Source organism: Medicago sativa, chromosome 5 (assembly GCF_051527215.1).
Source record: "Medicago sativa cultivar Bolivia chromosome 5, Bolivia_mono, whole genome shotgun sequence".
In the NCBI taxonomy this organism is placed as follows: Eukaryota; Viridiplantae; Streptophyta; class Magnoliopsida; order Fabales; family Fabaceae; genus Medicago; species Medicago sativa.
The window spans coordinates 53,531,363-53,556,299 of NC_140753.1; the positions used below are offsets into that span (position 1 = coordinate 53,531,363).

Genomic DNA, 24,937 nt, shown 5'->3' on the forward strand with positions numbered 1-24,937 from the left:
TTCTAAGCTCATATCTCTATCATATACCAGATAAGATATCTCTATATTATCTTCTACAATATAACTATGTTAGAAAGTGGAAGAGACACATTGTAGCTCTTTCGTCTGTGAATATGATTTCCCCTTGGATTTTGTGCTGAGGATTGACAACTTGGTGGCTATGAAGCCTGGATACTCCAAAATGGTGCCGTACCCGTGTCGGATACGTATCGGATACCGATACTCCGCGGATACTCCCGGATACGTATCCCAAAAGTATCCGAATGATTTAATTTAATTTTTATTTAAAAATATATTGGATACCTTAAGGATACGTTAAGGATACTCCCGGATACGTATCCCAGAAGTATCTGATTGATTTAATTTAATTTTTATTTGTATTTTGATCACAAGTATTAATTTTTGTAAATTGGGATCATTATATTGGCCATTACTTGAAAAGGGTGACTATCTTCATACTACCTTGGTATCATCATAGTGCAGGTTGTTTATATGGTATTTTTTGGTTTAAAGAATATCTTAGTTGGTGAATGGTCCATTGTATTTTGACTTGGTGTAATTAGTTTTAAGATTTCACGCTATTTATTTTTTGTGCGTTTATGTCTAATATATATATATATATATATATATATATATATATATATATATATATATATCTACTAAACCAAATAAGAAAATCAATGTCTGTGGAAACTACCAATTTGCCCTTCTCAGGGGCATTTTGGTAAATTACAAATTGGACTCCTGTTGCCTATATATGTGTGAAAAGAAAAAAAAAAAAAAAAAGGAGACAGAAACAGGAAGAAAGAAGGGGGGACGAGAAAAAGAACGCGGGAGAGGAGAGGGACGAAAGAGAAAGGGTCGCCGCAGTCGATCTCGCCGTCGCCGCCGTCGACCTTGCCGTCGAACTCTCCGATCTGCACCGTTCTCATATCTATCAATCTCCCTCTGTTCTGTACGCGTTTCTCCCTTTCCTTCTTCAACTCACCACCACCGTCCACCAATTTTCCGGCCGGCGCAAATCTGTTGTTCCGTTTTGTTTTGTTTTTCATGAATCTAAAGTCATGCATGTCCTCTATTGGTAATTGGAATAGAATTAAGAGCTGTTTGCAATCTAAAGTGACCCTCTTCAGGTTTTTTTTTATTGAATTTATGTTCTTGATGTTGAATTATTTTCTGGGTTATTATCAAAATTCAAACTTGCATGTGATTTATGTTTGGGATTGAAATTTTGTTTCTGATAGATTGTGTTCATCACAACAAATATTAGGTTTGAAATAGAAACCTTGGGGGTTTTATGTTCTTGATGTTGATTGCTTTTCTGGGTTATCATCAAATATGAATTTGAATGTTGTTTTGGTTGTGTTTGTGATGCAGGGATTGTGGAAAACAAGTGTATTTGGGTAAGTATTAATATTTTGATATAAGAAGATCAGTTACATATGTGGTAGATATAAATAATTTGGTTGATTCTTACAAAATAACACAAAATAATTTTTCATAATGCCTTGGGAATATTTATTTATATGTACTTAGGGTAGTTGTCTTAATAATTTGTTGTTGAAGACAAAATCCTTATTTGATGTTTTAAAGATTACAAACATTTAATACTTGTTTTTTAACTTGTTATCTACTAATGAATTTTGTGAGAAATGTTTCATGAGAATGTTCTTAACATAAGAAGAAGGTTCTTTGCTCACAAGACAAGTTAAAAACGTCCTTATCAAAGCAATTAAGCAAAAGGACATAATTGGACTTTTTGGAACAAATTCAAGAAGCAAAATATTCTCTATGTCTCACCAAAAGAAGATACTTTGGATATATGACATAAATGGAAAGAATATTAAATGATTACATAAAGGCCATTGCATTCAAAAATGAATTGGAAAAGCACGTGCCATAGAAAAAGAAGAAACAAAAGTTGTTTTACAAAGAAAGAATGTTCTTGAGAACGTTCTGGTGAAACTACAAATATGGATAAGGATGCTGTCATTCAAACACAGCCAATTACAACTCATGCACAGCTGTATTACAACCTCACGTGGGCTGTCTACAAAGGCTAGAAAGCAGAGAATGTTCTTCAGAACATTCTTCACTTGGAATAACACATTTTTTGCAACACTTGTGCATCAAGCAACAAAAGCAAGAGCACATGGGCTGTTTTTCATACACGCTTCACAGCTGTATGTTCATGTATAATTTCAAGTGAGCTTCATTACTTCAGCCTCTATAAATACAACAAGATGGCAAGGCAATTCTCAAGAGCTTACACACAAGAATTCCATTCTCTCATTCACGTGAATATTCAAAAGAAATATTCTCAAGCTCTTCAACAACAACAACAAAGCAAACTACACATATCTTTCTTATTAAGCTTAGATATCCCTGAGAGTTTACAACAAAGCAAACTACACATATCTTTCTTCTAAGTTTAGATATCCCTGAGAGTTTGTATTTAAAATATCTCTTTGAGATATTATTTTGAAATCTCCACGTGAGATACTTTTTCTCTTTTGAGATTCCATATTTTACCAACACCCATCACCATACAAATTGTAACTAGATCTCAAGTCTATTAGGCTTAATAGTTTGAGATAGAACTTTTCTTGTGTGATCAAGATTAGTAGAAGCCTGCTGAGGTTGATAATACAGAGTGTAACGGACTGATCTGGTGTGATCAACAAATTATAGTGCTATTCAGAAGTTTCTGATAGCAGGATACTATAGTGGATAATCTCACACGTAGTGTGGGGACTGGACGTAGCCGGTTAGGCGAACCAGGATAAATCTCTTGTGTTCTCTCTCTTCTCTCATCTCTTAATTTCTGGCCGTCACATATAACTATAATTAAATATATTAATTTTCCAGAGTACTCTGGTCCTTAAAACTAAAATTAAATAATTAACCTACCACTTAATAATCCAGAACTTTCTGGTCCTTTATCGCTTTATTTATTTCAGTTATATATATCCAGAGTTTTCTGGTCCTTTATCGTTTTATTTATTTCAGTTAATTATCCAGAGTTTTCTGGTCCTTTACTGCTTTATTTATTTCAGTTATATATCCAGAGTTTTCTGGTCCTTTACTGCTTTATTTATTTCAGTCTTTTATTCCAGAACTTTCTGGTCCTTTTATTTATTTTATTATCCAGAGTCCTCTGGTCCTAATATTATAATATTATATTATTACTAACACTAACCAAGATTTTCTTGAGCATATATTTTTATTTAACTTCCAGGAATAATTTTTAAAAGGGTCACAATTCAAACCCCCCCTTTCTTGTGACGTTTATTGCTACTTCAATTGGTATCAGAGCCCGGTCTCTGAAAAAGATAAAGCACTTAACACGTGCTAGAGGAAAAGATCCAGAAAGAAGCAATGTCTTACATACCAGAAGGACTTTCGTGTACTAGGCCTCCATTATTTAATGGAAAGAACTATTACTTCTGGAAAGGGAAAATGGAACTATTCCTAAAATCTCAAGATATAAATATGTGGAAAGTTGTCACTGACGGTAACTTCATACCACAAACCACTGACGCAGTCACGGCTGTAGTGACTATCAAGTCTGAGGCGTCATGGACTGATGACGAGAAAAAGAGAGTTCTCTTAAACTCTAAAGCTCAACTCTTTTTACAATGTGCTTTAACCATGGAAGAAAGTGAAAGAATATATGAATGCAATACTGCAAAAGATATTTGGGACACTTTAAAAATTCACCATGAAGGAACAAGCCATGTAAAAGAAACAAGAATAGATATTGGCGTAAGAAAATTTGAAATTTTCGAAATGAATGAAGAGGAAAACATTGATGAAATGTATTCCAGATTTACTTCAATAGTAAATGAATTAAGGTCATTAGGGAAAATATATTCCCCTCATGACAGAATAAGAAAAATACTAAGATGTCTCCCAAGCACGTGGAGACCTATGGTTACAGCAATCACTCAAGCCAAAGATCTGAATACTTTGGCTTTAGAAGATCTCATTGGGACACTAAGAGCTCATGAAGTTCTACTTCAAGAAGACAAACCAATGAGGAAGGGAAAAATGATTGCTCTTAAAGCATCTCAAGCTACTCAAGACAATCTAGATGAAATATCCTCACAAATTGAGGAAAAAGAAATAGAAGAAGAACAGATTGTTCAAGAAGAAGCGGAAGATGAACTAGCTCTAATATCAAAGAAAATTCAAAGAATGATGAAAAGAAGAAACCAAATCAAAAGATACTTCCCAACCAGACGAGACAACTCAAAGAAGGAAGTTGATAAAAGTCAAGTAACCTGCTTTGGATGCAACAAGCTAGGTCACTATAAAAATGAATGTCCACAAAACAAAAGGAACCAAAAATCTCCTTTTAAGAAAACGGCATTAATGACATGGGACGATCTTGAAGAACCACAAGAAGAAGAAGAAAAAGAAGAAGAAGCAAACATATGTTTGATGGCAAACTCAGACAACGAAGAGGTAATTCTATTCGACAAAGCTCCTTTAAACAACGAATTAGAAAATACAATTGACAGTCTTTTATTTGACTCAAACTTTTTAACAAACAAATGTTATTCTTTACAAAAAGAAATGAATGAAATAAAAGAAGAAAAAGAAAAACTTCAAACTATGAACGATGATCAAAAGAAAATCATTCAAAGTTTGCAAGACTCATATTTTCAAATAAATGAAAAAATGAAAGATCTTAGCAAAACTCAAAATCCTATTTACACTAAAAATGAAAACATTTTTTTAAAAAATGAAATCAACAGTTTGAGAAACGATCTAACTCTTTTCATTAAATCAACTGAAACTTTTCAAAAAATTATAGGATCTCAAGTAGGAATGAACAGTCATACTGGTATAGGTTTTGATGCTTCTAAACATCAAAAAATATATGAAAACATTTTTATACCAGGAAAAGACAAATTAAGATGTTCATTTTGTAACAAAAATGGACATAGTGAATCTATGTGCTTTCAAAAGAAAAGAATGAAAGAACATTCTCTCCAACACCAAGAAAGAACCTTCTTTAAAAAATGTACTTTTTGTAAAAGAAGTGGTCACTTAGATGTTGATTGTTTTCTCAAGATTAGAAATCTTGAGTTATTGAAAACTAACAAAAAAGGACCCACAGACTCTGGGGTACCTAAGAAATCACTAACTCAAAATGCAGGAATCCTCTCAAAATGCAAAGAAAAAGCCATGGTACTTGGACAGTGGCTGTTCTAGACACATGACAGGGGACAAACACTGCTTTATCTCCTTCATAAAAAGAGAAGGAGGAGCAGTAACCTTTGGTAACAATGACAAAGGTCAAATCAAAGGTAAAGGTATTATTGGTAAGAATAACTCTGCTAAAATAGAAGATGTTCAATATGTTGAAGGTTTAAAACACAATCTACTAAGCATAAGTCAATTATGTGACAGTGGCTTTGAAGTGACTTTTAAACCTAACATATGTGAAGTCAAAAAGGTTTCCACGGGAAATATTTTCTTCACTGCTTCTCGAATGAAAAATCTTTATGTTTTATACTTAGATGACCTTCCAACTGAATCTTGCTTTATGTCCATTGACAAAGACAAATGGATTTGGCATAAAAGAGCTGGACATGTAAGTATGAAAACTATTTCAAAAATATCACAACTCGACTTGGTAAGGGGTCTTCCAAAAATCAATTTTGAGAAAGATAAGATATGTGAAGCATGTACTAGAGGAAAACAAGTCAAGAGTAGTTTTAAATCAAATAATATTATTTCCACTAAAAAACCTCTTGAGCTTCTTCACATAGATTTATTTGGACCCGTTAGAACTGCAAGTCTTGCTGGAAAACAATATGGTTTTGTTATAGTCGATGACTACTCCAGATATACATGGGTTTTATTTTTAAAACACAAAGACGAAGCTTTTAATGCTTTTGAAATTTTTTGTAATCTTGTTCAAAATGAAAAAGAATCAAACATCATCTCCGTCAGAAGTGATCATGGAGGTGAATTTGAAAATTTATCATTTAAAACATTCTTTGATAAAAAGGGTATTTCACACAATTTTTCCTGTGCAAGAACTCCCCAACAAAATGGAGTTGTTGAAAGAAAAAATCGAACCCTACAAGAAATGGCAAGAACAATGATTAATGAATCAAATGTTGAAAAATATTTTTGGGCTGAAGCCATTAACACTTCTTGCTATATTCTAAATCGTGTTTCTATTAGAAAAATTCTAAACAAAACCCCTTACGAACTCTGGAGAAACAGAAAACCAAACATTTCTTATTTTCATATTTTTGGTTGTTTTTGTTATATTTTAAATGATAAAGAAAACCTAGGAAAATTTGATTCTAAATCAGATAAAGGAATCTTTTTAGGATATGCAACAAATTCTAAGGGTTACAGAGTTTTTAATCTAAAAAATCAAACCATGGAAATAAGCATGCATGTTGTGTTTGATGAGTTTGATGATTTAGTCACTAACAAAGAAGATGATGAGGAAATTTTGAAAAATCAAGAAACTATAAGCAATATAGATCAAGCATCTTCATCTCAAACTCCTCCAAAAAGTTGGAAGCTTGTTGGTGATCATCCTCCAGAACAAATTATTGGAAATACATCTGATGGGATTAGAACAAGACTATCCTTCAAAGATAACAACAACAACATGGCAATGATCTCACATATTGAACCAAAAAATATTCATGAAGCTATATGTGAAGAATCATGGGTAAATGCCATGAAAGAAGAACTTTCTCAATTTGAGAAAAACGGAGTATGGAATCCTGTTTCTAAACCTCAAGGTCATTCCATAATTGGAACAAGATGGGTATTTAGAAATAAGCTGGATGAAGAAGGAAAAGTAATCAGAAACAAAGCCAGATTAGTAGCACAAGGCTACAATCAACAAGAAGGTATTGACTACGATGAAACATTCGCTCCAGTAGCCAGGTTAGAAGCAATACGAATTCTTCTTGCATATGCATCTCATAAAAATATTAAATTATTTCAAATGGATGTAAAAAGTGCCTTTTTAAATGGATTCTTAAACGAAGAAGTTTATGTGCACCAACCACCTGGTTTTGAAAAACACTAACAAACCTAATCATGTGTTTAAGCTAACAAAGGCATTATATGGTCTTAAACAAGCTCCACGAGCTTGGTATGAAAGGTTAAGTACATTCTTAATCAAAAATAATTTTTCTAGAGGAAAAATTGACACCACACTTTTTAGAAAAGACAATGAATCAAATTTTTTAATTGTCCAAATCTATGTTGATGACATCATATTTGGATCAACAAATGAAAAAATGTGTGAAGAATTTTCCAATCTCATGCAAAGTGAATTTGAAATGAGTATGATGGGAGAATTAAGATTTTTTCTTGGTTTACAAATTAAACAAGAAAATGATGGAATATTTATTTGTCAAGAAAAATATATTAAAGATCTCCTTAAAAAATATAAAATGAATGAAGCCAAAATTATGGCTACTCCCATGCATCCTTCCTCAAGTTTAGATAAGGATGAAAACGGGAAAAATATTTCTGACAAAGAATACAGGGGAATGATTGGTTCCCTGTTGTACTTAACTGCTAGTAGACCAGATATTGTCTTTGCAGTTGGTTTGTGTGCACGTTTTCAAACTGCTCCAAAAGAATCTCATTTAACGGCAGTAAAAAGAATTTTCAGATATTTAGTAGGTACTACTGATCTTGGCCTTTGGTATAGAAAAGGTTCTTCTTTTGATCTTGTAGCCTATTGTGATGCTGACTACGCTGGAGACAAAATTGAAAGAAAAAGCACAAGTGGAGCATGTCAGTTCCTCGGGAATGCACTTATCAGTTGGTCATGCAGAAAACAAAACACAATCGCTCTGTCAACGACTGAAGCAGAATATGTGTCAGCAGCAAATTGTTGCTCCCAGGTATTGTGGATCAGAAATCAACTCGAAGATTTCTCAAAAAGGTACACAAATATTCCTGTCTTTTGTGATAATACAAGTGCTATAAATTTATCAAAAAATCCCATTCAACATTCAAGATCAAAGCATATTGAAATAAAACACCATTTTATTAGAGATCATGTGAATAAAAGTGAAATCGAATTAATATTCGTAGACACTGAAAATCAGTTAGCTGATATTTTCACTAAACCTCTTGTTGAAGATAGATTTAATTTCATCAAAGATAAATTAAATATTATTCAAAATCCTCATAAAAAATAGGATGTTAATTCTTAGAATGTCTATAGAACATTCTTTTTGTGTGCTTTCTATGTGTGCATATGTGGGGCTCACGTTCAAAAATTTTAGTTGTACTTCTCTAGTTAAGTGAACTAAAATCATCATTAGATTGTTCTAAAAATATTTTAACACTGCCCAACACAAGTTTGATGCTAATCACATCACTAAGTAGGCCCACTTGAACTCTCTCATGTTTCCAATACCACTCTCAATCAAATCACTTTCACTTCCCTCTCTCTTCCCTAAACCGCAACTTTTTCTTTCTTCTTCTGCAAAACCACCACATTCTAAACTTTTCATCTTCCATAAAAACACAAACCTTCTTCCATAAAAATCAAACTTTTTTTCCTTCCATAACAATGGCAAGAACAAAAGGAAACCATGCTAACTTCAGAACTCCCTCACCATCACCTTCTCCACCTCGCTCTCCATCACCACCCTCACCACCGTCACGGCCATCCTCTCCGACGAACCCTCCACCAGCCTCACCGGAATCCTCAGACTACCAAACTCCAAACAAAGCAACCCCTCACTCTTCTCCTCAAACCGAGCCTAACCCTAAACCATCTTCAAACCCTAACATTGTTGAAGAACCTTCTTCACTTCCTGAACCCACTCCAACCGAACCCTCTCTTCCAGTAAGGGCCATGCCTTTAAACTTCATGCTTCAACCACTCTTTCAAGCCTCTGCTCCTAACTTGAATCAAACCCCTCCTCATCTTAAATCTAAAACTAAGAAAGCAACCTCAGCCCCAAATTTGGCTCCAAGGAAATCGCAAAGGTTAATAGGAAAAAGGAAGACTAATGTACTTGACAACACAGTGCATGTAATCAGCGATGATGATGATGATGTTGTCCAAAAGGAAATTGCTCAACAACCTACTCCTACTTCTAAGAATGTCACTCCTCTTCCTACTCCTAAGGAAACTAATCCTCTCTCTACAAATGAGGAAACAATCGCTCCTCCAATGGAAAAGGAAAGCGAATCTCTTCCTAATCCCTCTGATGTTGTTGAAATTGAACAACAATCAACAATTGCTCCTGAGAAACCCTCATCTCCAATCGAAACTCAAAAGGATGCATCTCCACCTCGGTGTGACAAAGAAAAGGAGAAGGAAATTGGTCAAGAAGATACTCCAGAACTTTCTCTTGCAAGGAGGAAAGGAAAAAGGAAAGTTTCTGAAAGATCAGAACGTTCTCAAGAACGTTCTTCTGTCAAAGAAGCCGGTCCAAACAAAAGGGTAAAATCTCGAAACTTGTCTGTGTCTAAGTCTAAGTTTCCTCTGCTGATTAATCCTTCCCTGAACACTACCTTTTATGAAAAATGGTCTTCTAGGCCCATTGGTATAGGTAGATACTATGACTTTGATAAGTTAGAAAAAGATGATATTTTCATCAAACAATATCCTGACAAACTAGGTTGGGTTCCATTCCTTCAAATTAGGGAAAGACACTACCCAGAGGCCATTCAAGCCTTCTATCTTATGGCTGAATGCTATCCTGAAAAAGACTTAATTGTTTCCAACATTAAGGGGGTTAGAGTCCACATCTCTTTAGATGAAATCTCAACCATTCTAAAAATTCCTATCTCTGGAACAATTGTTTTTGGTGATGAGTGGTACGATGCTTTAGGTCTAGATTATGACTCTGTGTGCAAAACCATCTTTAAACCAAATGCACCAGACCACACATACTCTAGTTTGCTTCCAACCACAAAAATTCTAGCAAACATGTGTCATTATAGCTTCCTCCCTAAAAATGGCAGCTATGATCAAATTTCTCACAATGACATATTACTCATCTATCACATGTTCAAAGGTGAACCACTAAATTTACCTCACATCATCATTCAAAACATGATACTTGCTGCCAAAAATCCAAGCAAAAAGGGCACTCTCCCTTATGGAATGGCCTTGTCAAAAATTCTTAAAGAACTCAATGTTCCACTTGATGATGAACTCTCAAGCTTTAAGTTCTCAACCTTTGGACCTAAGAATGTTCATCAAATGAAGGATGAACCTGAGATTCACATTCCCCCTGCTGAAAATGTGTCACACTCTCAAGGTACCAAAAGAAAGAATCCTATTTCTATGGAACATCTTTTTCAATGTCTTCAACCTGAGTTAGAACCTCTTAGAAAGAGTTCTCCTGTGTCTAAAGACCATGCTAGGTTGTTAGAAAACTTTGCTCAAAATCCCATCTTTCCAAAGTTTCAAAACTTGTATGAGATGCAAAGTTTCTTTGGTGAAATTGCTCCCACAAACAAACTGTCAGTGGCTGCACCACTCTATGTGTCTCCTCCAAAACACAATTTTTCAGCCTTGTTTAGATCTGAATCAATTGATAAGTTTTTCATGGATCCACCTTTTTATGAGTCTCCTACTCCTCATCATAAAATGCAATCCTCTTCTCCTTCTTTCAATGTGCTAACTGGCGCATCTCTCCCTCCTTCCATGGATGAACCTCCTCCTAAGAAGACAAGAGTTGAAAGGGAAATAAGAAAGATTAGGAAGGATGTCTTGAAGTTATTTGAAGCATTTCATGGAATCATGAATCATACTGTGTATGATTCTATGGAAAATACATGTTTAAGGCAATGGTACAATTCTCTAAGTGCCAAATGGGGTGTTGAACCACCTATGACTAATCCTTTTCCTCCACCACCTGCTATTCCTATGCCGGTTCCATCTAATTCATCCTCTTCTGATGGATCTTCTCCTTCTAAGTGAAGCTTGAAGACTTGGTGCTTTATCTCCTTTTTTATGTGACAAAGGGGGAGATAATTAGAAGTACAACTTTTGTTTTTGGAATGGTGTTGCTGCGCACATGATGCATACAAGAATATATTTTAGGTTGCTAGCTTGCTGCTTTAAATATTATTGCTGCCTTGTATTAAAAACATTCCATGTACTTCTGTATTATGCACTTTTTATATTTTGTTTCTATGTCATTTTGCTACTTTATGCTATTTTGATATATGAACCTTATGTGAACTTGAAGTATGTATCATTATCTTTATATATGAAATGATATTTTCGGTTCATTATTTACTTTGGTGCATTATTGCATATATTCTCAATTTATTCAAAAAGATCTTGGATGCTAAAATTGAGGGGGAGTTATTGATAAAATTATTTCACAAATAAATTATCAAATCTCATATTTAAATATCAAAATCAAAAAACAAATTATAAATGTTTGTCATCATCAAAAAGGGGGAGATTGTTGAAGACAAAATCCTTATTTGATGTTTTAAAGATTACAAACATTTAATACTTGTTTTTTAACTTGTTATCTACTAATGAATTTTGTGAGAAATGTTTCATGAGAATGTTCTTAACATAAGAAGAAGGTTCTTTGCTCACAAGACAAGTTAAAAACGTCCTTATCAAAGCAATTAAGCAAAAGGACATAATTGGACTTTTTGGAACAAATTCAAGAAGCAAAATATTCTCTATGTCTCACCAAAAGAAGATACTTTGGATATATGACATAAATGGAAAGAATATTAAATGATTACATAAAGGCCATTGCATTCAAAAATGAATTGGAAAAGCACGTGCCATAGAAAAAGAAGAAACAAAAGTTGTTTTACAAAGAAAGAATGTTCTTGAGAACGTTCTGGTGAAACTACAAATATGGATAAGGATGCTGTCATTCAAACACAGCCAATTACAACTCATGCACAGCTGTATTACAACCTCACGTGGGCTGTCTACAAAGGCTAGAAAGCAGAGAATGTTCTTCAGAACATTCTTCACTTGGAATAACACATTTTTTGCAACACTTGTGCATCAAGCAACAAAAGCAAGAGCACATGGGCTGTTTTTCATACACGCTTCACAGCTGTATGTTCATGTATAATTTCAAGTGAGCTTCATTACTTCAGCCTCTATAAATACAACAAGATGGCAAGGCAATTCTCAAGAGCTTACACACAAGAATTCCATTCTCTCATTCACGTGAATATTCAAAAGAAATATTCTCAAGCTCTTCAACAACAACAACAAAGCAAACTACACATATCTTTCTTATTAAGCTTAGATATCCCTGAGAGTTTACAACAAAGCAAACTACACATATCTTTCTTCTAAGTTTAGATATCCCTGAGAGTTTGTATTTAAAATATCTCTTTGAGATATTATTTTGAAATCTCCACGTGAGATACTTTTTCTCTTTTGAGATTCCATATTTTACCAACACCCATCACCATACAAATTGTAACTAGATCTCAAGTCTATTAGGCTTAATAGTTTGAGATAGAACTTTTCTTGTGTGATCAAGATTAGTAGAAGCCTGCTGAGGTTGATAATACAGAGTGTAACGGACTGATCTGGTGTGATCAACAAATTATAGTGCTATTCAGAAGTTTCTGATAGCAGGATACTATAGTGGATAATCTCACACGTAGTGTGGGGACTGGACGTAGCCGGTTAGGCGAACCAGGATAAATCTCTTGTGTTCTCTCTCTTCTCTCATCTCTTAATTTCTGGCCGTCACATATAACTATAATTAAATATATTAATTTTCCAGAGTACTCTGGTCCTTAAAACTAAAATTAAATAATTAACCTACCACTTAATAATCCAGAACTTTCTGGTCCTTTATCGCTTTATTTATTTCAGTTATATATATCCAGAGTTTTCTGGTCCTTTATCGTTTTATTTATTTCAGTTAATTATCCAGAGTTTTCTGGTCCTTTACTGCTTTATTTATTTCAGTTATATATCCAGAGTTTTCTGGTCCTTTACTGCTTTATTTATTTCAGTCTTTTATTCCAGAACTTTCTGGTCCTTTTATTTATTTTATTATCCAGAGTCCTCTGGTCCTAATATTATAATATTATATTATTACTAACACTAACCAAGATTTTCTTGAGCATATATTTTTATTTAACTTCCAGGAATAATTTTTAAAAGGGTCACAATTCAAACCCCCCCTTTCTTGTGACGTTTATTGCTACTTCATTTGTTACTACTATTTCTGTTTTTTTTTAATGTTTAAATTTTTGACAGATTTTTTATATTCACTTTCTTTTCTCTGGTTTTGTTTGGTGATAGATTGGAGTTTGTTAGAAAATGAAGCAACACAAATTACAGTTGGAGGTGTTTGATGAATCTTATTGCCAGGACTCAAATTATAGGTATAACTGTATAAGTACCTTTTATCTACATAAACACATGTTCTGATTTCATTTTGGTTTGAATTAATATGGTAAATGAAATTGAAATTGTTGATAATGGTTATGATTCTGATTATTTGGTTATATGATTATGAAAGTGATACATGAACACAAAATTTTGAAAAGTTTATTGCTTAAGGTAATAACTTTGGCTATATGTAGCAATGAATATGGTGAAAGAAGTTAAGAAAATTACTTTATAAATTGTTCAGATTCCAGATAACAAAAGCAAATAATTCTGTTTATCTTCACAAGCAAGCAAAATATTTAGTTTGATTATAGAATAGAAAATTATATGTTTAGTTTGATTATGGTATACGTATGATGATGAAAATTTGGCAATGGTATTGAAAATTTTGGTAATGGCATTGAAGATTATTGATGCTGATACTGTTTTTTGGAAATTTTATTGTATGGTGAGGTCATTTGATACATTGAATATTCTTTGGTCTGTTATTTGATGTAGCCATTGATTTTTATAAGAACTTTTCCTTGGTTTCTGCATTGGGATGTTTTGAATAGATTTTGAAGAAATTAAAGTGTTGATGCTTAAGAAACCTTTTTTTGTATTAATTTTAGTGTAATCAATTCTGTTCTATGTTTAACATGTCTGCCAGATTGAATCACTTGCTGTGACTATGCAATTACCTTTTCTGATTGTGCGAGGTAGTAAGCAACATGATTGATTTGTGGTGCTTGGTGATTTCAGTAATAGTTAATTTCAACTGTAGTAACTCTTAATTTCTATTGTTAATTTGCTCTGTTAGTGTCTGTTGTTCAACCTGAGAAAATATGAAGCAGTATTGATTTTACATAGGGTCAGTTAATTTTAGGACAACTCATTTAAAATAGGACACCTAGAAGGTGTGAGTTTCTGTGGGATTGAAAATCTTCATGTTGGTTAAAGCTCCCATGAGGGTGTATCGGTCTTTTGATTTGAGGAGTTTTTTTTCCATTTTAATGGAGGAAATCAACATTTTGAAATGATACATTAGGTTTTCACATGCTAGCTGGTGGTCATAAAAGTTATTTCAGAGTGCATAACATTAATCCTAAGCTATGTGAGGTGAATGGTAGGTAGAATATATCCTGCAGTACTAATGCACTTTTGCTTAACATAATTAAACTGAGGAGCATAAGTTTAACATATTTCTGTTCTGCTGTGTTAAATGTAACTGGTCCATTTCTGTTGTACATTGTACTATAGATTCATTTCTGTTATACATTGCACTATAGATCCATTTTAAGTGCTTTGATATTCTTTTATTTGTTGTTTTGTTCTGTTTATTAGTTGTGCATTATTACTTTATAAGTTATGCATTATATTTATGAAATCACGACATTTTAGAGATTGTCTAATAGTTGTAACTTTGTGTCCAAAATAAAAGTTTTTTATGCTATAGTGTATAAAACTGTCGAAAGGCAGGTTGGAAAGTAACATGTCAGTTTCTTAGTTCTGACATTATTACTTTATAAACATGTCTTAGCTTTTTTAGCGTGTTCATGTCCAAAAATCATATGATTGTTTACTATTTCAGTTGATTCTCATCCGTTGTAGTATAATTACCTCTCCTTTTTAGACATGTGAAACCTGTCCTGATATTATTATTATATGTGCTTGAAATGTGCAGCAAAAATCGATTAGTTTGCAATGATTGGAGATGACAATAACAGTCTTGAGCTTGCTCGACTCAAGTGGCGCACATTTACGACGTTTCAGCGCTGCGTAAATCAGACGACACCGATGAAGCATTCGTGCCGCCGCTCAACTTCGCTATGGCTGACAACGGTATTTTGAGGTCCGGTTTTCCCGATTCTGCCAACTTCGGATTCATGAAATCGCTTCATCTTCATTCCGTAATGTGAGAATTCAATTTCAACTTTCGATATTGTATTTTGTTTGGTGAAAGATATGTGTTTATGTTCGTTTTTGCGCAGATGTTTGTGCCCTGAACCGTATCCTGTAGCTACTGCGGAGTTTTTGAATGTGGCATTAGGCTTTATCAATTGGGTATCGATGGCTGCAAGGTTTGGATTCACAAGTAAGATTCAATTTCCCAAAATAAAGAGCAGGAGCTACCAATTGACCATGATATTGTCAGATTTTTGGAACTGCACCACATGCAAAAATTAGATGTCAGTATTATCTGATCTCTGAGATTTGCATCTGTAGTTTACATTACCCTTATTTTCATAATATGGAGTTTTCTGTTTTTTAGATTCCTTTTATTGCCATGTATCGGAAGGAGGAGTGTTTAAGCTTATTGAAAGACCTAGAGCGATCTGAAGCCGGTGATGAAAATTGGGATAAGAACAACAAGACACCTATTCTAAAATGTCATAAGGTCTGTTATGATTTATTTTTGTGCCTTTTATTTTGTTAATATATTGTTTGATTCCTATAACATCTAAAAACTCTCCAATTTTATTGCATGTGCATTCTTTAGATACTTTGGGCTCTACATGACTTGGACAGGAAGTGGTTGCTTCTTCAGAAGTGGAAGAGTGCTCTCCAGTTATACTACAACAAACTGAAAATAGATGTTTTAAGAACTTTAGTTTGAACGCAGTTTTGGTGTTTGTTGTAGAGACCTCATAATCCTTTTAATTGCAGTTGTGAACAGTAGTTTAAAACCATGCTCAGAATTTTAGTTTGATTTGTCGCTAGCATGCAGCACAAACTTATACTTGAAATTGTTTCTAAATATTGTATTTGTATAGGCATGATCGGTCGAAAGCTGTAGAGATATGAGTGAAGGATTTGAAAGCGTTTGCTACGTTTAATGAAGAATTGTTCAAGGAAATCGCACAGCTATTGTCATTGGAGAATTTTAGGTACTTATTTAAGTTTAAATTCTTTTTTACATTTCCTATTTTCAGTTTGTAAGATGTAGCCATTGAGTTTGGGAAATTATTAGGGAAAATGAACAGTTGTCAAAGTATGGTGATACTAAGTCTGCGCGGGCAGTCATGTTGGTTGAGCTTAAAAAGCTCATTGAAGCCAATCCATTATTTCCTGACAAATTGCAATTTCCTAACCTAAAAAACTCAATGTTAAGGACACTCATCAATCAAAGTTAATATTTTCTCATGGTTCAATTCTTCAATGGCAATGTGTTGTAACATTTGACTGTTGCTTTGTCTGAATGCATCGTTTCTATTAGTTGTTGATCTTTGTTATAGTGCTGAGCTTTGCATTGAAGATATTCACTTTCTAGCAGTTGTTTAGGTTGTGTTCTATTGGCAATGAACTTACTTTCTTTTCTTTGAAAAAACATTATAGCTTGAATTGGTTTAAATTTAGTAGAGTTAAAGTTCTCTAATTGAGTAATTGAATGATGATTTTAGGAATCCCAATAGGTTTAATGATTAAACTATGTCTATTACCTTTGAATACTATCCTTGATTCTAAATTGATGATTAAACTGATTTGGGCTGTTTGGGGACTGTTTTTGGATGAATTTTGACATGTTTCATGCAGGATAATTGGGTCAAATCTGCAGAATTGTAGATGGCCTTGCTGTTTGTGAGTCAATTATGATGGCTTAGCAAATACATGTATGACAGGCTGCAACTACATTAGTATTTTGACGCCAGAGTTTGTACTCCTTTGAGAAGAAACTGTTGCCATTCAGAGTAGTTGCCTTTAGAGTTGTTCAGGTGTTTCGGGAATTTTTTAGTAGAAGTTTACTGTTCAATTCAGTATAGAATGGCAAGTTATTTCCCCAAGTTTTGTTTGGTCTAAGGTTTTGTTTCCCGGCAATAATTGGTGCTATCGAGATTCTGTTTGTGTTATTTTTAGAGCATGTGTTTTTTGTGGATGGGGATGGAATAAAGTGTCACATTTTTCTACATCATTTTACAAGTTATGAGTGTATTTTTTTGCAAAATTAATGAATTAGTTTGGTGAGCATCATGCTGTCAGTACCCCCACTAAAAAAAGCAATGCAGTATAGGAATCAATTGAAATACAAGTTCCACTATGCTTGCATTTGACAGGTATAGTAATGCAACGTGTTCATTTCTCTATGAAACATACAATAATTGATGAATCACAATGACGGATCTCTTTCTATTTGTTTTGTCGACATATATTTTTCTTCTTTTTGTAATCTAGAAATTTGGTCATATGATTCTTTGGTTTTGTTCTGGCATATGATAGTCAATGGAAGTATTTAGTTGTTATTGTGTTTGCTTACTATGGAATTTAAATTTCTAATTTGATTTAATTGTTACATTTATTATATAAAATATTTTTAAACAGTATGGTGTAGAAAATGTATTCCACCTTCAAACTATAGTGGTTGATTTCTAAGGTTTATTTTTTCAAAACTTATCATGTTGGTTATATGTTTGGAAGATAGTTTTTTTGATTTTTACTATTTGGTTATTGTTATTTTGTATTTTCCAATCACCGTTCACCTACAATTGAGTAAATTGTTGAATGCAAGCAAGTTAAATACATCAAAGTGGATTTTTCAAATCATTATATATTTTTTCTTTTTCTTTCCTTCAAGACTAAGGTATATCATGCTAAATCATTGAATCTCTTAAGTTGTGATCCTATAATTTAAGTTTGTTATTCATATATTTTAGGCGATTAACTGACTCCTGGGCCGTGTATAGTTGCTGATCAGAATATAAGACAGAAAGATCTCAATTGCTTTTATTTGTGTTGACAATGATTGTATATTCCAAAATCTTAGAATCTAATTTTCATTGTCCTAATGCAATAAAAACTAACAAGAGCTTTAGTGGGGTTTCAGGGGAAGTTCTTATGGTGCCAGTAAACGTGTTCTAGAAATTAGGTTGAGTTAGTTTTGCAAAAGATGATGATTGTACAAAGGGAACAAAAGAAAGTCTCTCAAATGATATCATAATATATTTGTTTGTTGCTTATGCATATGTACTTTGCAGTAGTTTGAAATTTCTTTACAATTTATATATATAACTATAAGACATATTTGCTTGGCTAAATATTTCACTATATTTCTAAACATAGATAATAATGACTATTGTGCTGTCTTTTTTTTTTCTTTCTCAACATTCGTGCCTTATATGTAATTAATATAGTTTTCATTAGGGAACATTTATGTATATGAATTGAGTATTTATCTTTGATCTTATTCTTCAATTTTTAAGAAGATTGATAATATAACTTTCTTTCAATTTTCCGTGAGCAACTATATCTGATTTCATCACTCTTATGCAGCACCAGTAAAAAAGGTTAAGCTAATAGACATTGATGTCTGAAGAATTCCATTTTGCTTTCTATTTTCTAATTCATTTGAAAGGTTTAGTAGACCCCTGTTTTCTAATAGGCATTGATGTCCTAATGCAATAAAAACTAATAAGGAAATTTTTTTATCTAAATAATCTATCTTTTTAAATTCTTTTGTGATACATCGAACAATTAAACTCACGTGGTTAATGAGTGACAACAAATGACGAATTGTTCAGATGAATTTGAGTTCGATTCATGGGTGAAATTTTTTTGTCCTGACTTTCACTAGAAAAATTATTGGTCAGACTTTTATCTACCTTCCGATTGAACTCCAAATTATCCGGCCTCCTTTCCCTTAAAAACCAGAGGTTAACACAAAACAAAAATATTTGGCGATGTTTTTAAATAGACATGTGCGTCCTAAAAATTAATCATCCGTATACAATACTTCTCTCCTACATATTTTTCCCTTAATTTGCTCATTTGTCGTGTATAACAAAGTATTTCAAAAACGCGATATTCAACTCGTGCGAAGTAACAAATATTTGTTTTTGCTTACAGTGGAATTGACAGATAATATTAATTGGACTATCATTCTTGGCCTTCCTTTATGTAACCAAGTATATTGTAAGAATGCCAAAAATTACCCTTTTTCTCTTCATTTCCATTTAATATTTATATTTATTGAACCTTTTTATATTGCAATAAAACAGGCTAAGAAGAATAAGAAACTCTTTTGGGTGGCTGCAATTTCTCCTATCGTTTGTATTATAGTGTCTACTTTTTCTGTTTACACTACAAGGGCAGACAAGGACAGAGTAGCAATTGTAAGTAGCATATAATTATTTCTTCAATAATTTCAAACAAAATGAAGCACTTCTTTAAGATTCAAACGTATGCTATCTCAGGTGAGAAATATTCTTGTGTGATCATGATTTAATAAAAGAGCCCTGTTTTATCTCAATCTCATGCAAGAACAACAATCTCAATAAAAGGGTTTGTATGCTTTGAAGATAAGTCATTTGGGAAAGGAATTACTTATGTTGAATGGTGTTGTCAATCTTCAATCTGTTTGCTCTCAATCTTAGCTCAATGATAACTCTGACATATAAGTAACTGAGAGTGTAAGGGTCTGTTTGTTAAGGATTAAAATAAAAGTGATTTTAACATAAAATAATTTAGAGATTATATTTTAGAGATTTTATGAAAAATCAGAATCTATTTTGCGTTTGTTTACCGTGATAAAAATAACTTTTTTTAAACAAATAATTTAGTTTATTTAGATACAACTATATAAAAGGGATTTTTTTGTTACAAAATTAGTTTAATCTTTTAAACAATATTTTCTCTCTCCTATAAAAAAATCTATTTTTTGAGAAGCTGCTTTTAACAGCTTCTCATTTGAAGTTGTTTTTAGATATTTTTTTTTAGATACTGGTTTTTTTTAAAAAACATTAACAAACGGATGCAAAACTCTTAAAAGTGATTATTTTGTTTAAAAAATTGATTATTTTCTTAAAAAAGCTATAACAAACGGGCACTAAAAGCCACCCAAAACGGTACAATCACCATTCCTTTAAAATCATGTTAGCTCATTCCACTTCACTTTACTTTATTCTCATAATTTATGGTCTTAAGTGAGGTAAAGATGGGGAGGAAGAAAGAAACGCACACCTCTGCTGCGTTTCTGTTTTCTTTGAATTTACTCATATTTTTTATTTTGTTTTTTTTATTATTTTCAATTCAAAAACATTCATCTGGAAAAAAGATAATTTGAGGGAAAAGGGTTAATGCTACTTTTATCCTATAAGCACAGATTCCATTACATATACTTTTATTTCTCTTAAAAAATTCAATCAGGATTTACCTAACCCTTTTATTCTTGTGTCAATTTAAATATATTTGTAATTTTTTGTTTCAATGTAGATGGTTCTCGAAACAAGCTATAAAGGGAGAAATTCTCGAACTATTGTTTGGCCAGACCAAGTAAGAAACTCATATAAATAATAAAGATACAGGATTTCATAAATAATTTAAATAATCCTGATCAATGTCTTTTATACGTCAATGTGGTCCATATTCGAAAACACTACTACAAGGAATATCGCAGAGAAATCAATTTCAAGTCTCCTGGATTGCTTCTTTCTGATGAAGGGATTAACTATGTCACACATTTTGGCATGGATGAGATAGGGGTGTACATGATTAATGGAATCAGAATTGCTAAGGAGTTTGGATTTTTGGTTCCAACCAAGATTAGGCTCAACTACGAGGGCATCAAGAATATATATAAGCTGACACAACTAGGAGCAATTCACATTCCAAATGTTTTCCCTGTGCGAGTTAAAGAAGAACCTATTGAGATTATTTCAGACGATGAGGCTGACACTGAACAAACAAATGGTAAGGATGAAGCAGGAACTGGAAATGAAATTCAGCCAAATGCAGGTGCTGTCAACAATCTGAAACAAACTGATGTGGTGCATTATCATCACTTTGAGAAGGATGTCACAACAGCTTTGGCCTCCATTGAAAGACCCCCAACATTGGTATGTAAAAAGCTATTCTTAATAAATCTAGCATCATCAACTATTGTGAAATAAATATTCAATCTGTTAAGAATAACAAATAACACATAGATAGATAGATAGCAAAAAAAATAGTCTATATTATTCTGATTTTCTCAAATATATTTTTATATATTCTACAAAAAATAAAGGTATACAAACTTGCTGACTATCAAAAAATGCAGAGAAATGTAGCAAATGAATAAAGCAATTGAAAAGAGATAAACATGCATGTATAACATACCACATATCCTCTGTTACATTAGATTTAGATGGTGTTATAACTGTAATATATTAGCGTCTAATAGCATCAACCTTAAAAAAGTATTTTGTGCTCAAGCGATCTATGTGAGTTTCAGGTTCATTTTTGATTTCATATAGCATTTTTCTAATCAAATATCCAAGAGAGTCTTGAAGAGGAAGTATCTAAGGATGACTTTAGAGGATATGGAGACACACAAGACATATAATTGCAAGGTAACAACTGCTGACAGGAGGAATGCTGAGAAATCTTTGGGTGGTGAATGGTCTGACTTCGTCATAGACCGCGACTTACAAAAGGGTGACAGGTTGATCTTTGATTTGGAAGATCCACCAACCAAAATGTATGTCAGACACATTCGCGACCAGTAAACAACGAAAGGTAGTGGTTACTTTTGGGATTAAACATGATGGGGCCGTTTTGGAAATTTAACTTTGTAATCCATCAAACACAACTACTTTAGAATCTATGCTGTATAACTTCTGTTTTGGTTTCGTTTACGGTAGACCTGTCTAGGATTTGATATGTTATGGATCATCGTATTTTATATTTATATGCATGCAATATCTATATTTGAAATCAGTTTACTTTTAAGCATTAACAAAGATGTGTTTGCAAAGAAAATTATCCGAAAAAAAGTAATCCACCCCGTGCGAAGCACGGGTTTGTAACTAGTATATATATATATATATATATTAAAAAAAATTGTAAACGTATCCAAGCAGTATCGTATCCTAAATTTGAAATTTTTGACGTATTCGCGTACCCGTATCGTATCGTACCCGTATCCGTATCCGTATCGGGGCTTCATAGCTTGGTGGCTATATTAGCTAGACTCTATGCCAAATGGTTGTAAAACAACTTGCTTGGTTACTGTTTGTTATTAAAGAATCTGTTTGGTTTATGTCAAAAATTGTTTCTGGAACTTGGAATTAGTAAGGATTTATGTTTATTTTATGATTTATGACATAAATATGACCTATAGTGATGTTTGCAACCATGTTCCTTAAGATAATACAGATCCTAAATATTTGCTTTGGCAACTTCGCACCAAGTAGAAGGAATTTTTTTTTGAGTTATTTATGCCTCTCTCTCTCTATCTCAATGCAAATGCCCGATTGTGAGATGAAACAAAGGGCGAGAGTATTGTTATTTGATTTGGAAGGATTTTAAAATCCTATCAAATGCACAATGAAATTTTTACTTTAAACAATGAAAGAAGATACTACCCCCCACTCTATCATACGTGTAACAAAGATGCAATGACATGTTTGACTTTTCAAATTTAGTTCTTCTGATCCTTTCATACTTAACTGAAATTCATTAACAAGAACCTACCACTTGATTAAAGTGAGAAACTTAAAATAAACAACTTGCACATAATTTAGCACATGTTTGATTTGTCTTGAGGGTTTGCCATTTTCCATTTAAAAAATATATATACACACATCATCTTGTTGACAAATTTCATATCCTTATCCGTATTTATCACCGACAAAGCTATACTTTCAATATTATGAAGTGGTTGAGTTGCAAAGATACAATAGACTGTTTGAAGTAGTTTAATTTTGGACATTAAAAATAAGAGCTTAAGAAGTAGAGCTATAAAGTGTTTGGTGATTGTTATTTTATAGGATAAAAGATATATATTTTTTATATATAATAGTAGAATTTGAGTTAAATATTAAATATTTTTACTTGACTTGAAAAGCTCATTTCAAGTTTCAACTACTTTCTGAAAAATTCCTTACATCTAGTTTATATACGTAAAAGATAAACTCTTTTTTAGTTTAATTAAAAAGAATACAATTTGGAATAACTTTTTCTTTTGAGAAGAAAAGATGTAAAATGTAAGACAAGTAAAATGTAACATATTGCCTTATTTGAATTGTCTTATTATACTCTTAATTTTCTAAAAGCATTGAAGTCCTTGAGATGAGTATCCTATTTCGTTTTAACTACGCTAATCTTATTCAAAGTTTTGACCGTTAAATATAATTTTACTCGATGCATATTTTTAAAACTTGACTGTTGGAATGTAAGTTTATATTAGATCATAGATATAAATTTAGATCATAGATATAAATTTTTGCGCAAATCTAAAAGTCATTTTATATGCTATTGAGACATGTCAAAATTAAGAGTTTATGAACTTTTGTTGAAAACCATCAATCATAGAGGATCTTAAAAACATATCAAATGAATTGGAATGGCAGTCAAATTAAAAAAAAAATATGTATAGAGTAAAACGATATTAAACGATGTAACATTAATGTAACATTACATCATGTAATTCCCACCTAGTGTACCTCTCATATTGATATTAAACTTTAAAATTTGAAAGAGTATTACACCTAAACCAATAAAGAACAAATATAATATTTTATTAAAATTTATTAAAAATAATAATGTTTCTTGAACCATGTTGATATTAGACGACTCTCAAGCTGCTAAACAAATCAATTAATTAATAGTTTAATACAAAAACTATCTCTATCTAGAGCTAACGATATAGCCTCTTAGATAGTTTGCGTGCTAAATTATAATGTTGTTTATAATTCACCACTCTATATTTTTTAAGAAAGAAAATGTTTGATGTACACCTCATATATGAGTATACACATTGAGAGAAAAAGAGATTGAAAAAAAATGATATGATAAATATAATAAGTTTTTGATATATGAAGTAATAAAATTATAAAATTAAAATGGGATATTGAATGAGGTATAGAGAAAACATAGATTTCCAAATGTCATGGTTGTTCTAACATATCATTCCTTAAATTTTGCTTAACGCATGTGAGTCATTCTTACCTTGTCGTGACCTCAATTATCATTGTTTGGAAGGGATTTGAAAATTATAAATGTGGTTAGAAGTTGTTGAAAGCAGCTCACGTTTGAACAGTAGTTAGATACTGACGTTTATCTTGTCATATGTTAACTTGTTGTCTCACTATAGGCTCAAAGTCTCAAATAATTGTTTTTTTGTGGTGAAAGTCTCAAACTATATAAGAGCATATATGTAATATACTATATAAACAAAAAAATGTGCATACTATAGGCTCAAAGTCTCAAATAATTGTTTTTTTGTGGTGAAAGTCTCAAACTATATAAGAGCATATATGTAATATACTATATAAACAAAAAAATGTGCATAAATCAATCTATTAATATCTAATTCTTTAATACTACATGTAAAAGATGTATAAATCTTGAGCATCTTGGTTTTTGAGTTTGATTTGAGATATGGTGACAATACAACATTCTTTAATGTGCTAAATTTGATTTTAATTTGGGTCTCGTTTAATTAATAAAAATCGTGGTGCTTATTATATGGATTCACAAAAAGGTATATAGATGGATCCTCAACATTTTTAGTACAATACGACATTAATTTATTTATTTTATTAATGAAATTTACTATTTAACTAAAAAATTAAAGTTCCTTCTTTACACCTTTAATTTTTTTCCAACTCAATAAGT

The 24,937-nt window shown here is 32.3% G+C and overlaps 1 protein-coding gene across 5 annotated transcripts; it reads left to right on the forward strand.

Annotated features, from left to right (window-relative positions):
• Positions 1-788: 788 nt before the first annotated feature.
• Positions 789-22,047, forward strand: LOC146922997 (uncharacterized). 5 transcript variants are annotated; one of them, XM_085715755.1, is made up of 12 exons: positions 789-1,133; positions 1,378-1,403; positions 13,280-13,362; positions 15,033-15,263; positions 15,340-15,443; positions 15,621-15,746; positions 15,849-16,236; positions 16,883-17,400; positions 19,187-19,252; positions 19,339-19,452; positions 19,534-21,174; positions 21,574-22,047. In XM_085715755.1, the coding sequence occupies exons 11-12, from the start codon at positions 20,806-20,808 to the stop codon at positions 21,823-21,825; spliced, it is 621 nt and encodes a 206-aa protein (XP_085571881.1). In that variant the 5' UTR covers positions 789-1,133; positions 1,378-1,403; positions 13,280-13,362; positions 15,033-15,263; positions 15,340-15,443; positions 15,621-15,746; positions 15,849-16,236; positions 16,883-17,400; positions 19,187-19,252; positions 19,339-19,452; positions 19,534-20,805; the 3' UTR covers positions 21,826-22,047. The 5 variants fall into 5 exon arrangements, 1 of the variants encoding a protein (XP_085571881.1); XR_015012661.1 differs by lacking the exons at positions 19,187-19,252; positions 19,339-19,452; positions 19,534-21,174; positions 21,574-22,047 and adding an exon at positions 17,998-18,304 and having other exon boundaries at positions 15,340-15,537; positions 16,123-16,236; XR_015012663.1 differs by lacking the exons at positions 19,187-19,252; positions 19,339-19,452; positions 19,534-21,174; positions 21,574-22,047 and adding an exon at positions 17,998-18,304 and having other exon boundaries at positions 16,123-16,236.
• Positions 22,048-24,937: the final 2,890 nt, after the last annotated feature.

What these genes read in the sequence shown, in the direction of transcription:
- LOC146922997 (XM_085715755.1), top strand. Translation starts at nt 20,806, where the DNA reads ATGGATGAGATAGGGGTGTACATGATTAATGGAATCAGAATTGCTAAG. An exon ending in TTGAAAGACCCCCAACATTG is followed by an intron (nt 21,175 to 21,573) that starts GTATGTAAAAAG and finishes GATTTCATATAG; the next exon opens with CATTTTTCTAATCAAATATC.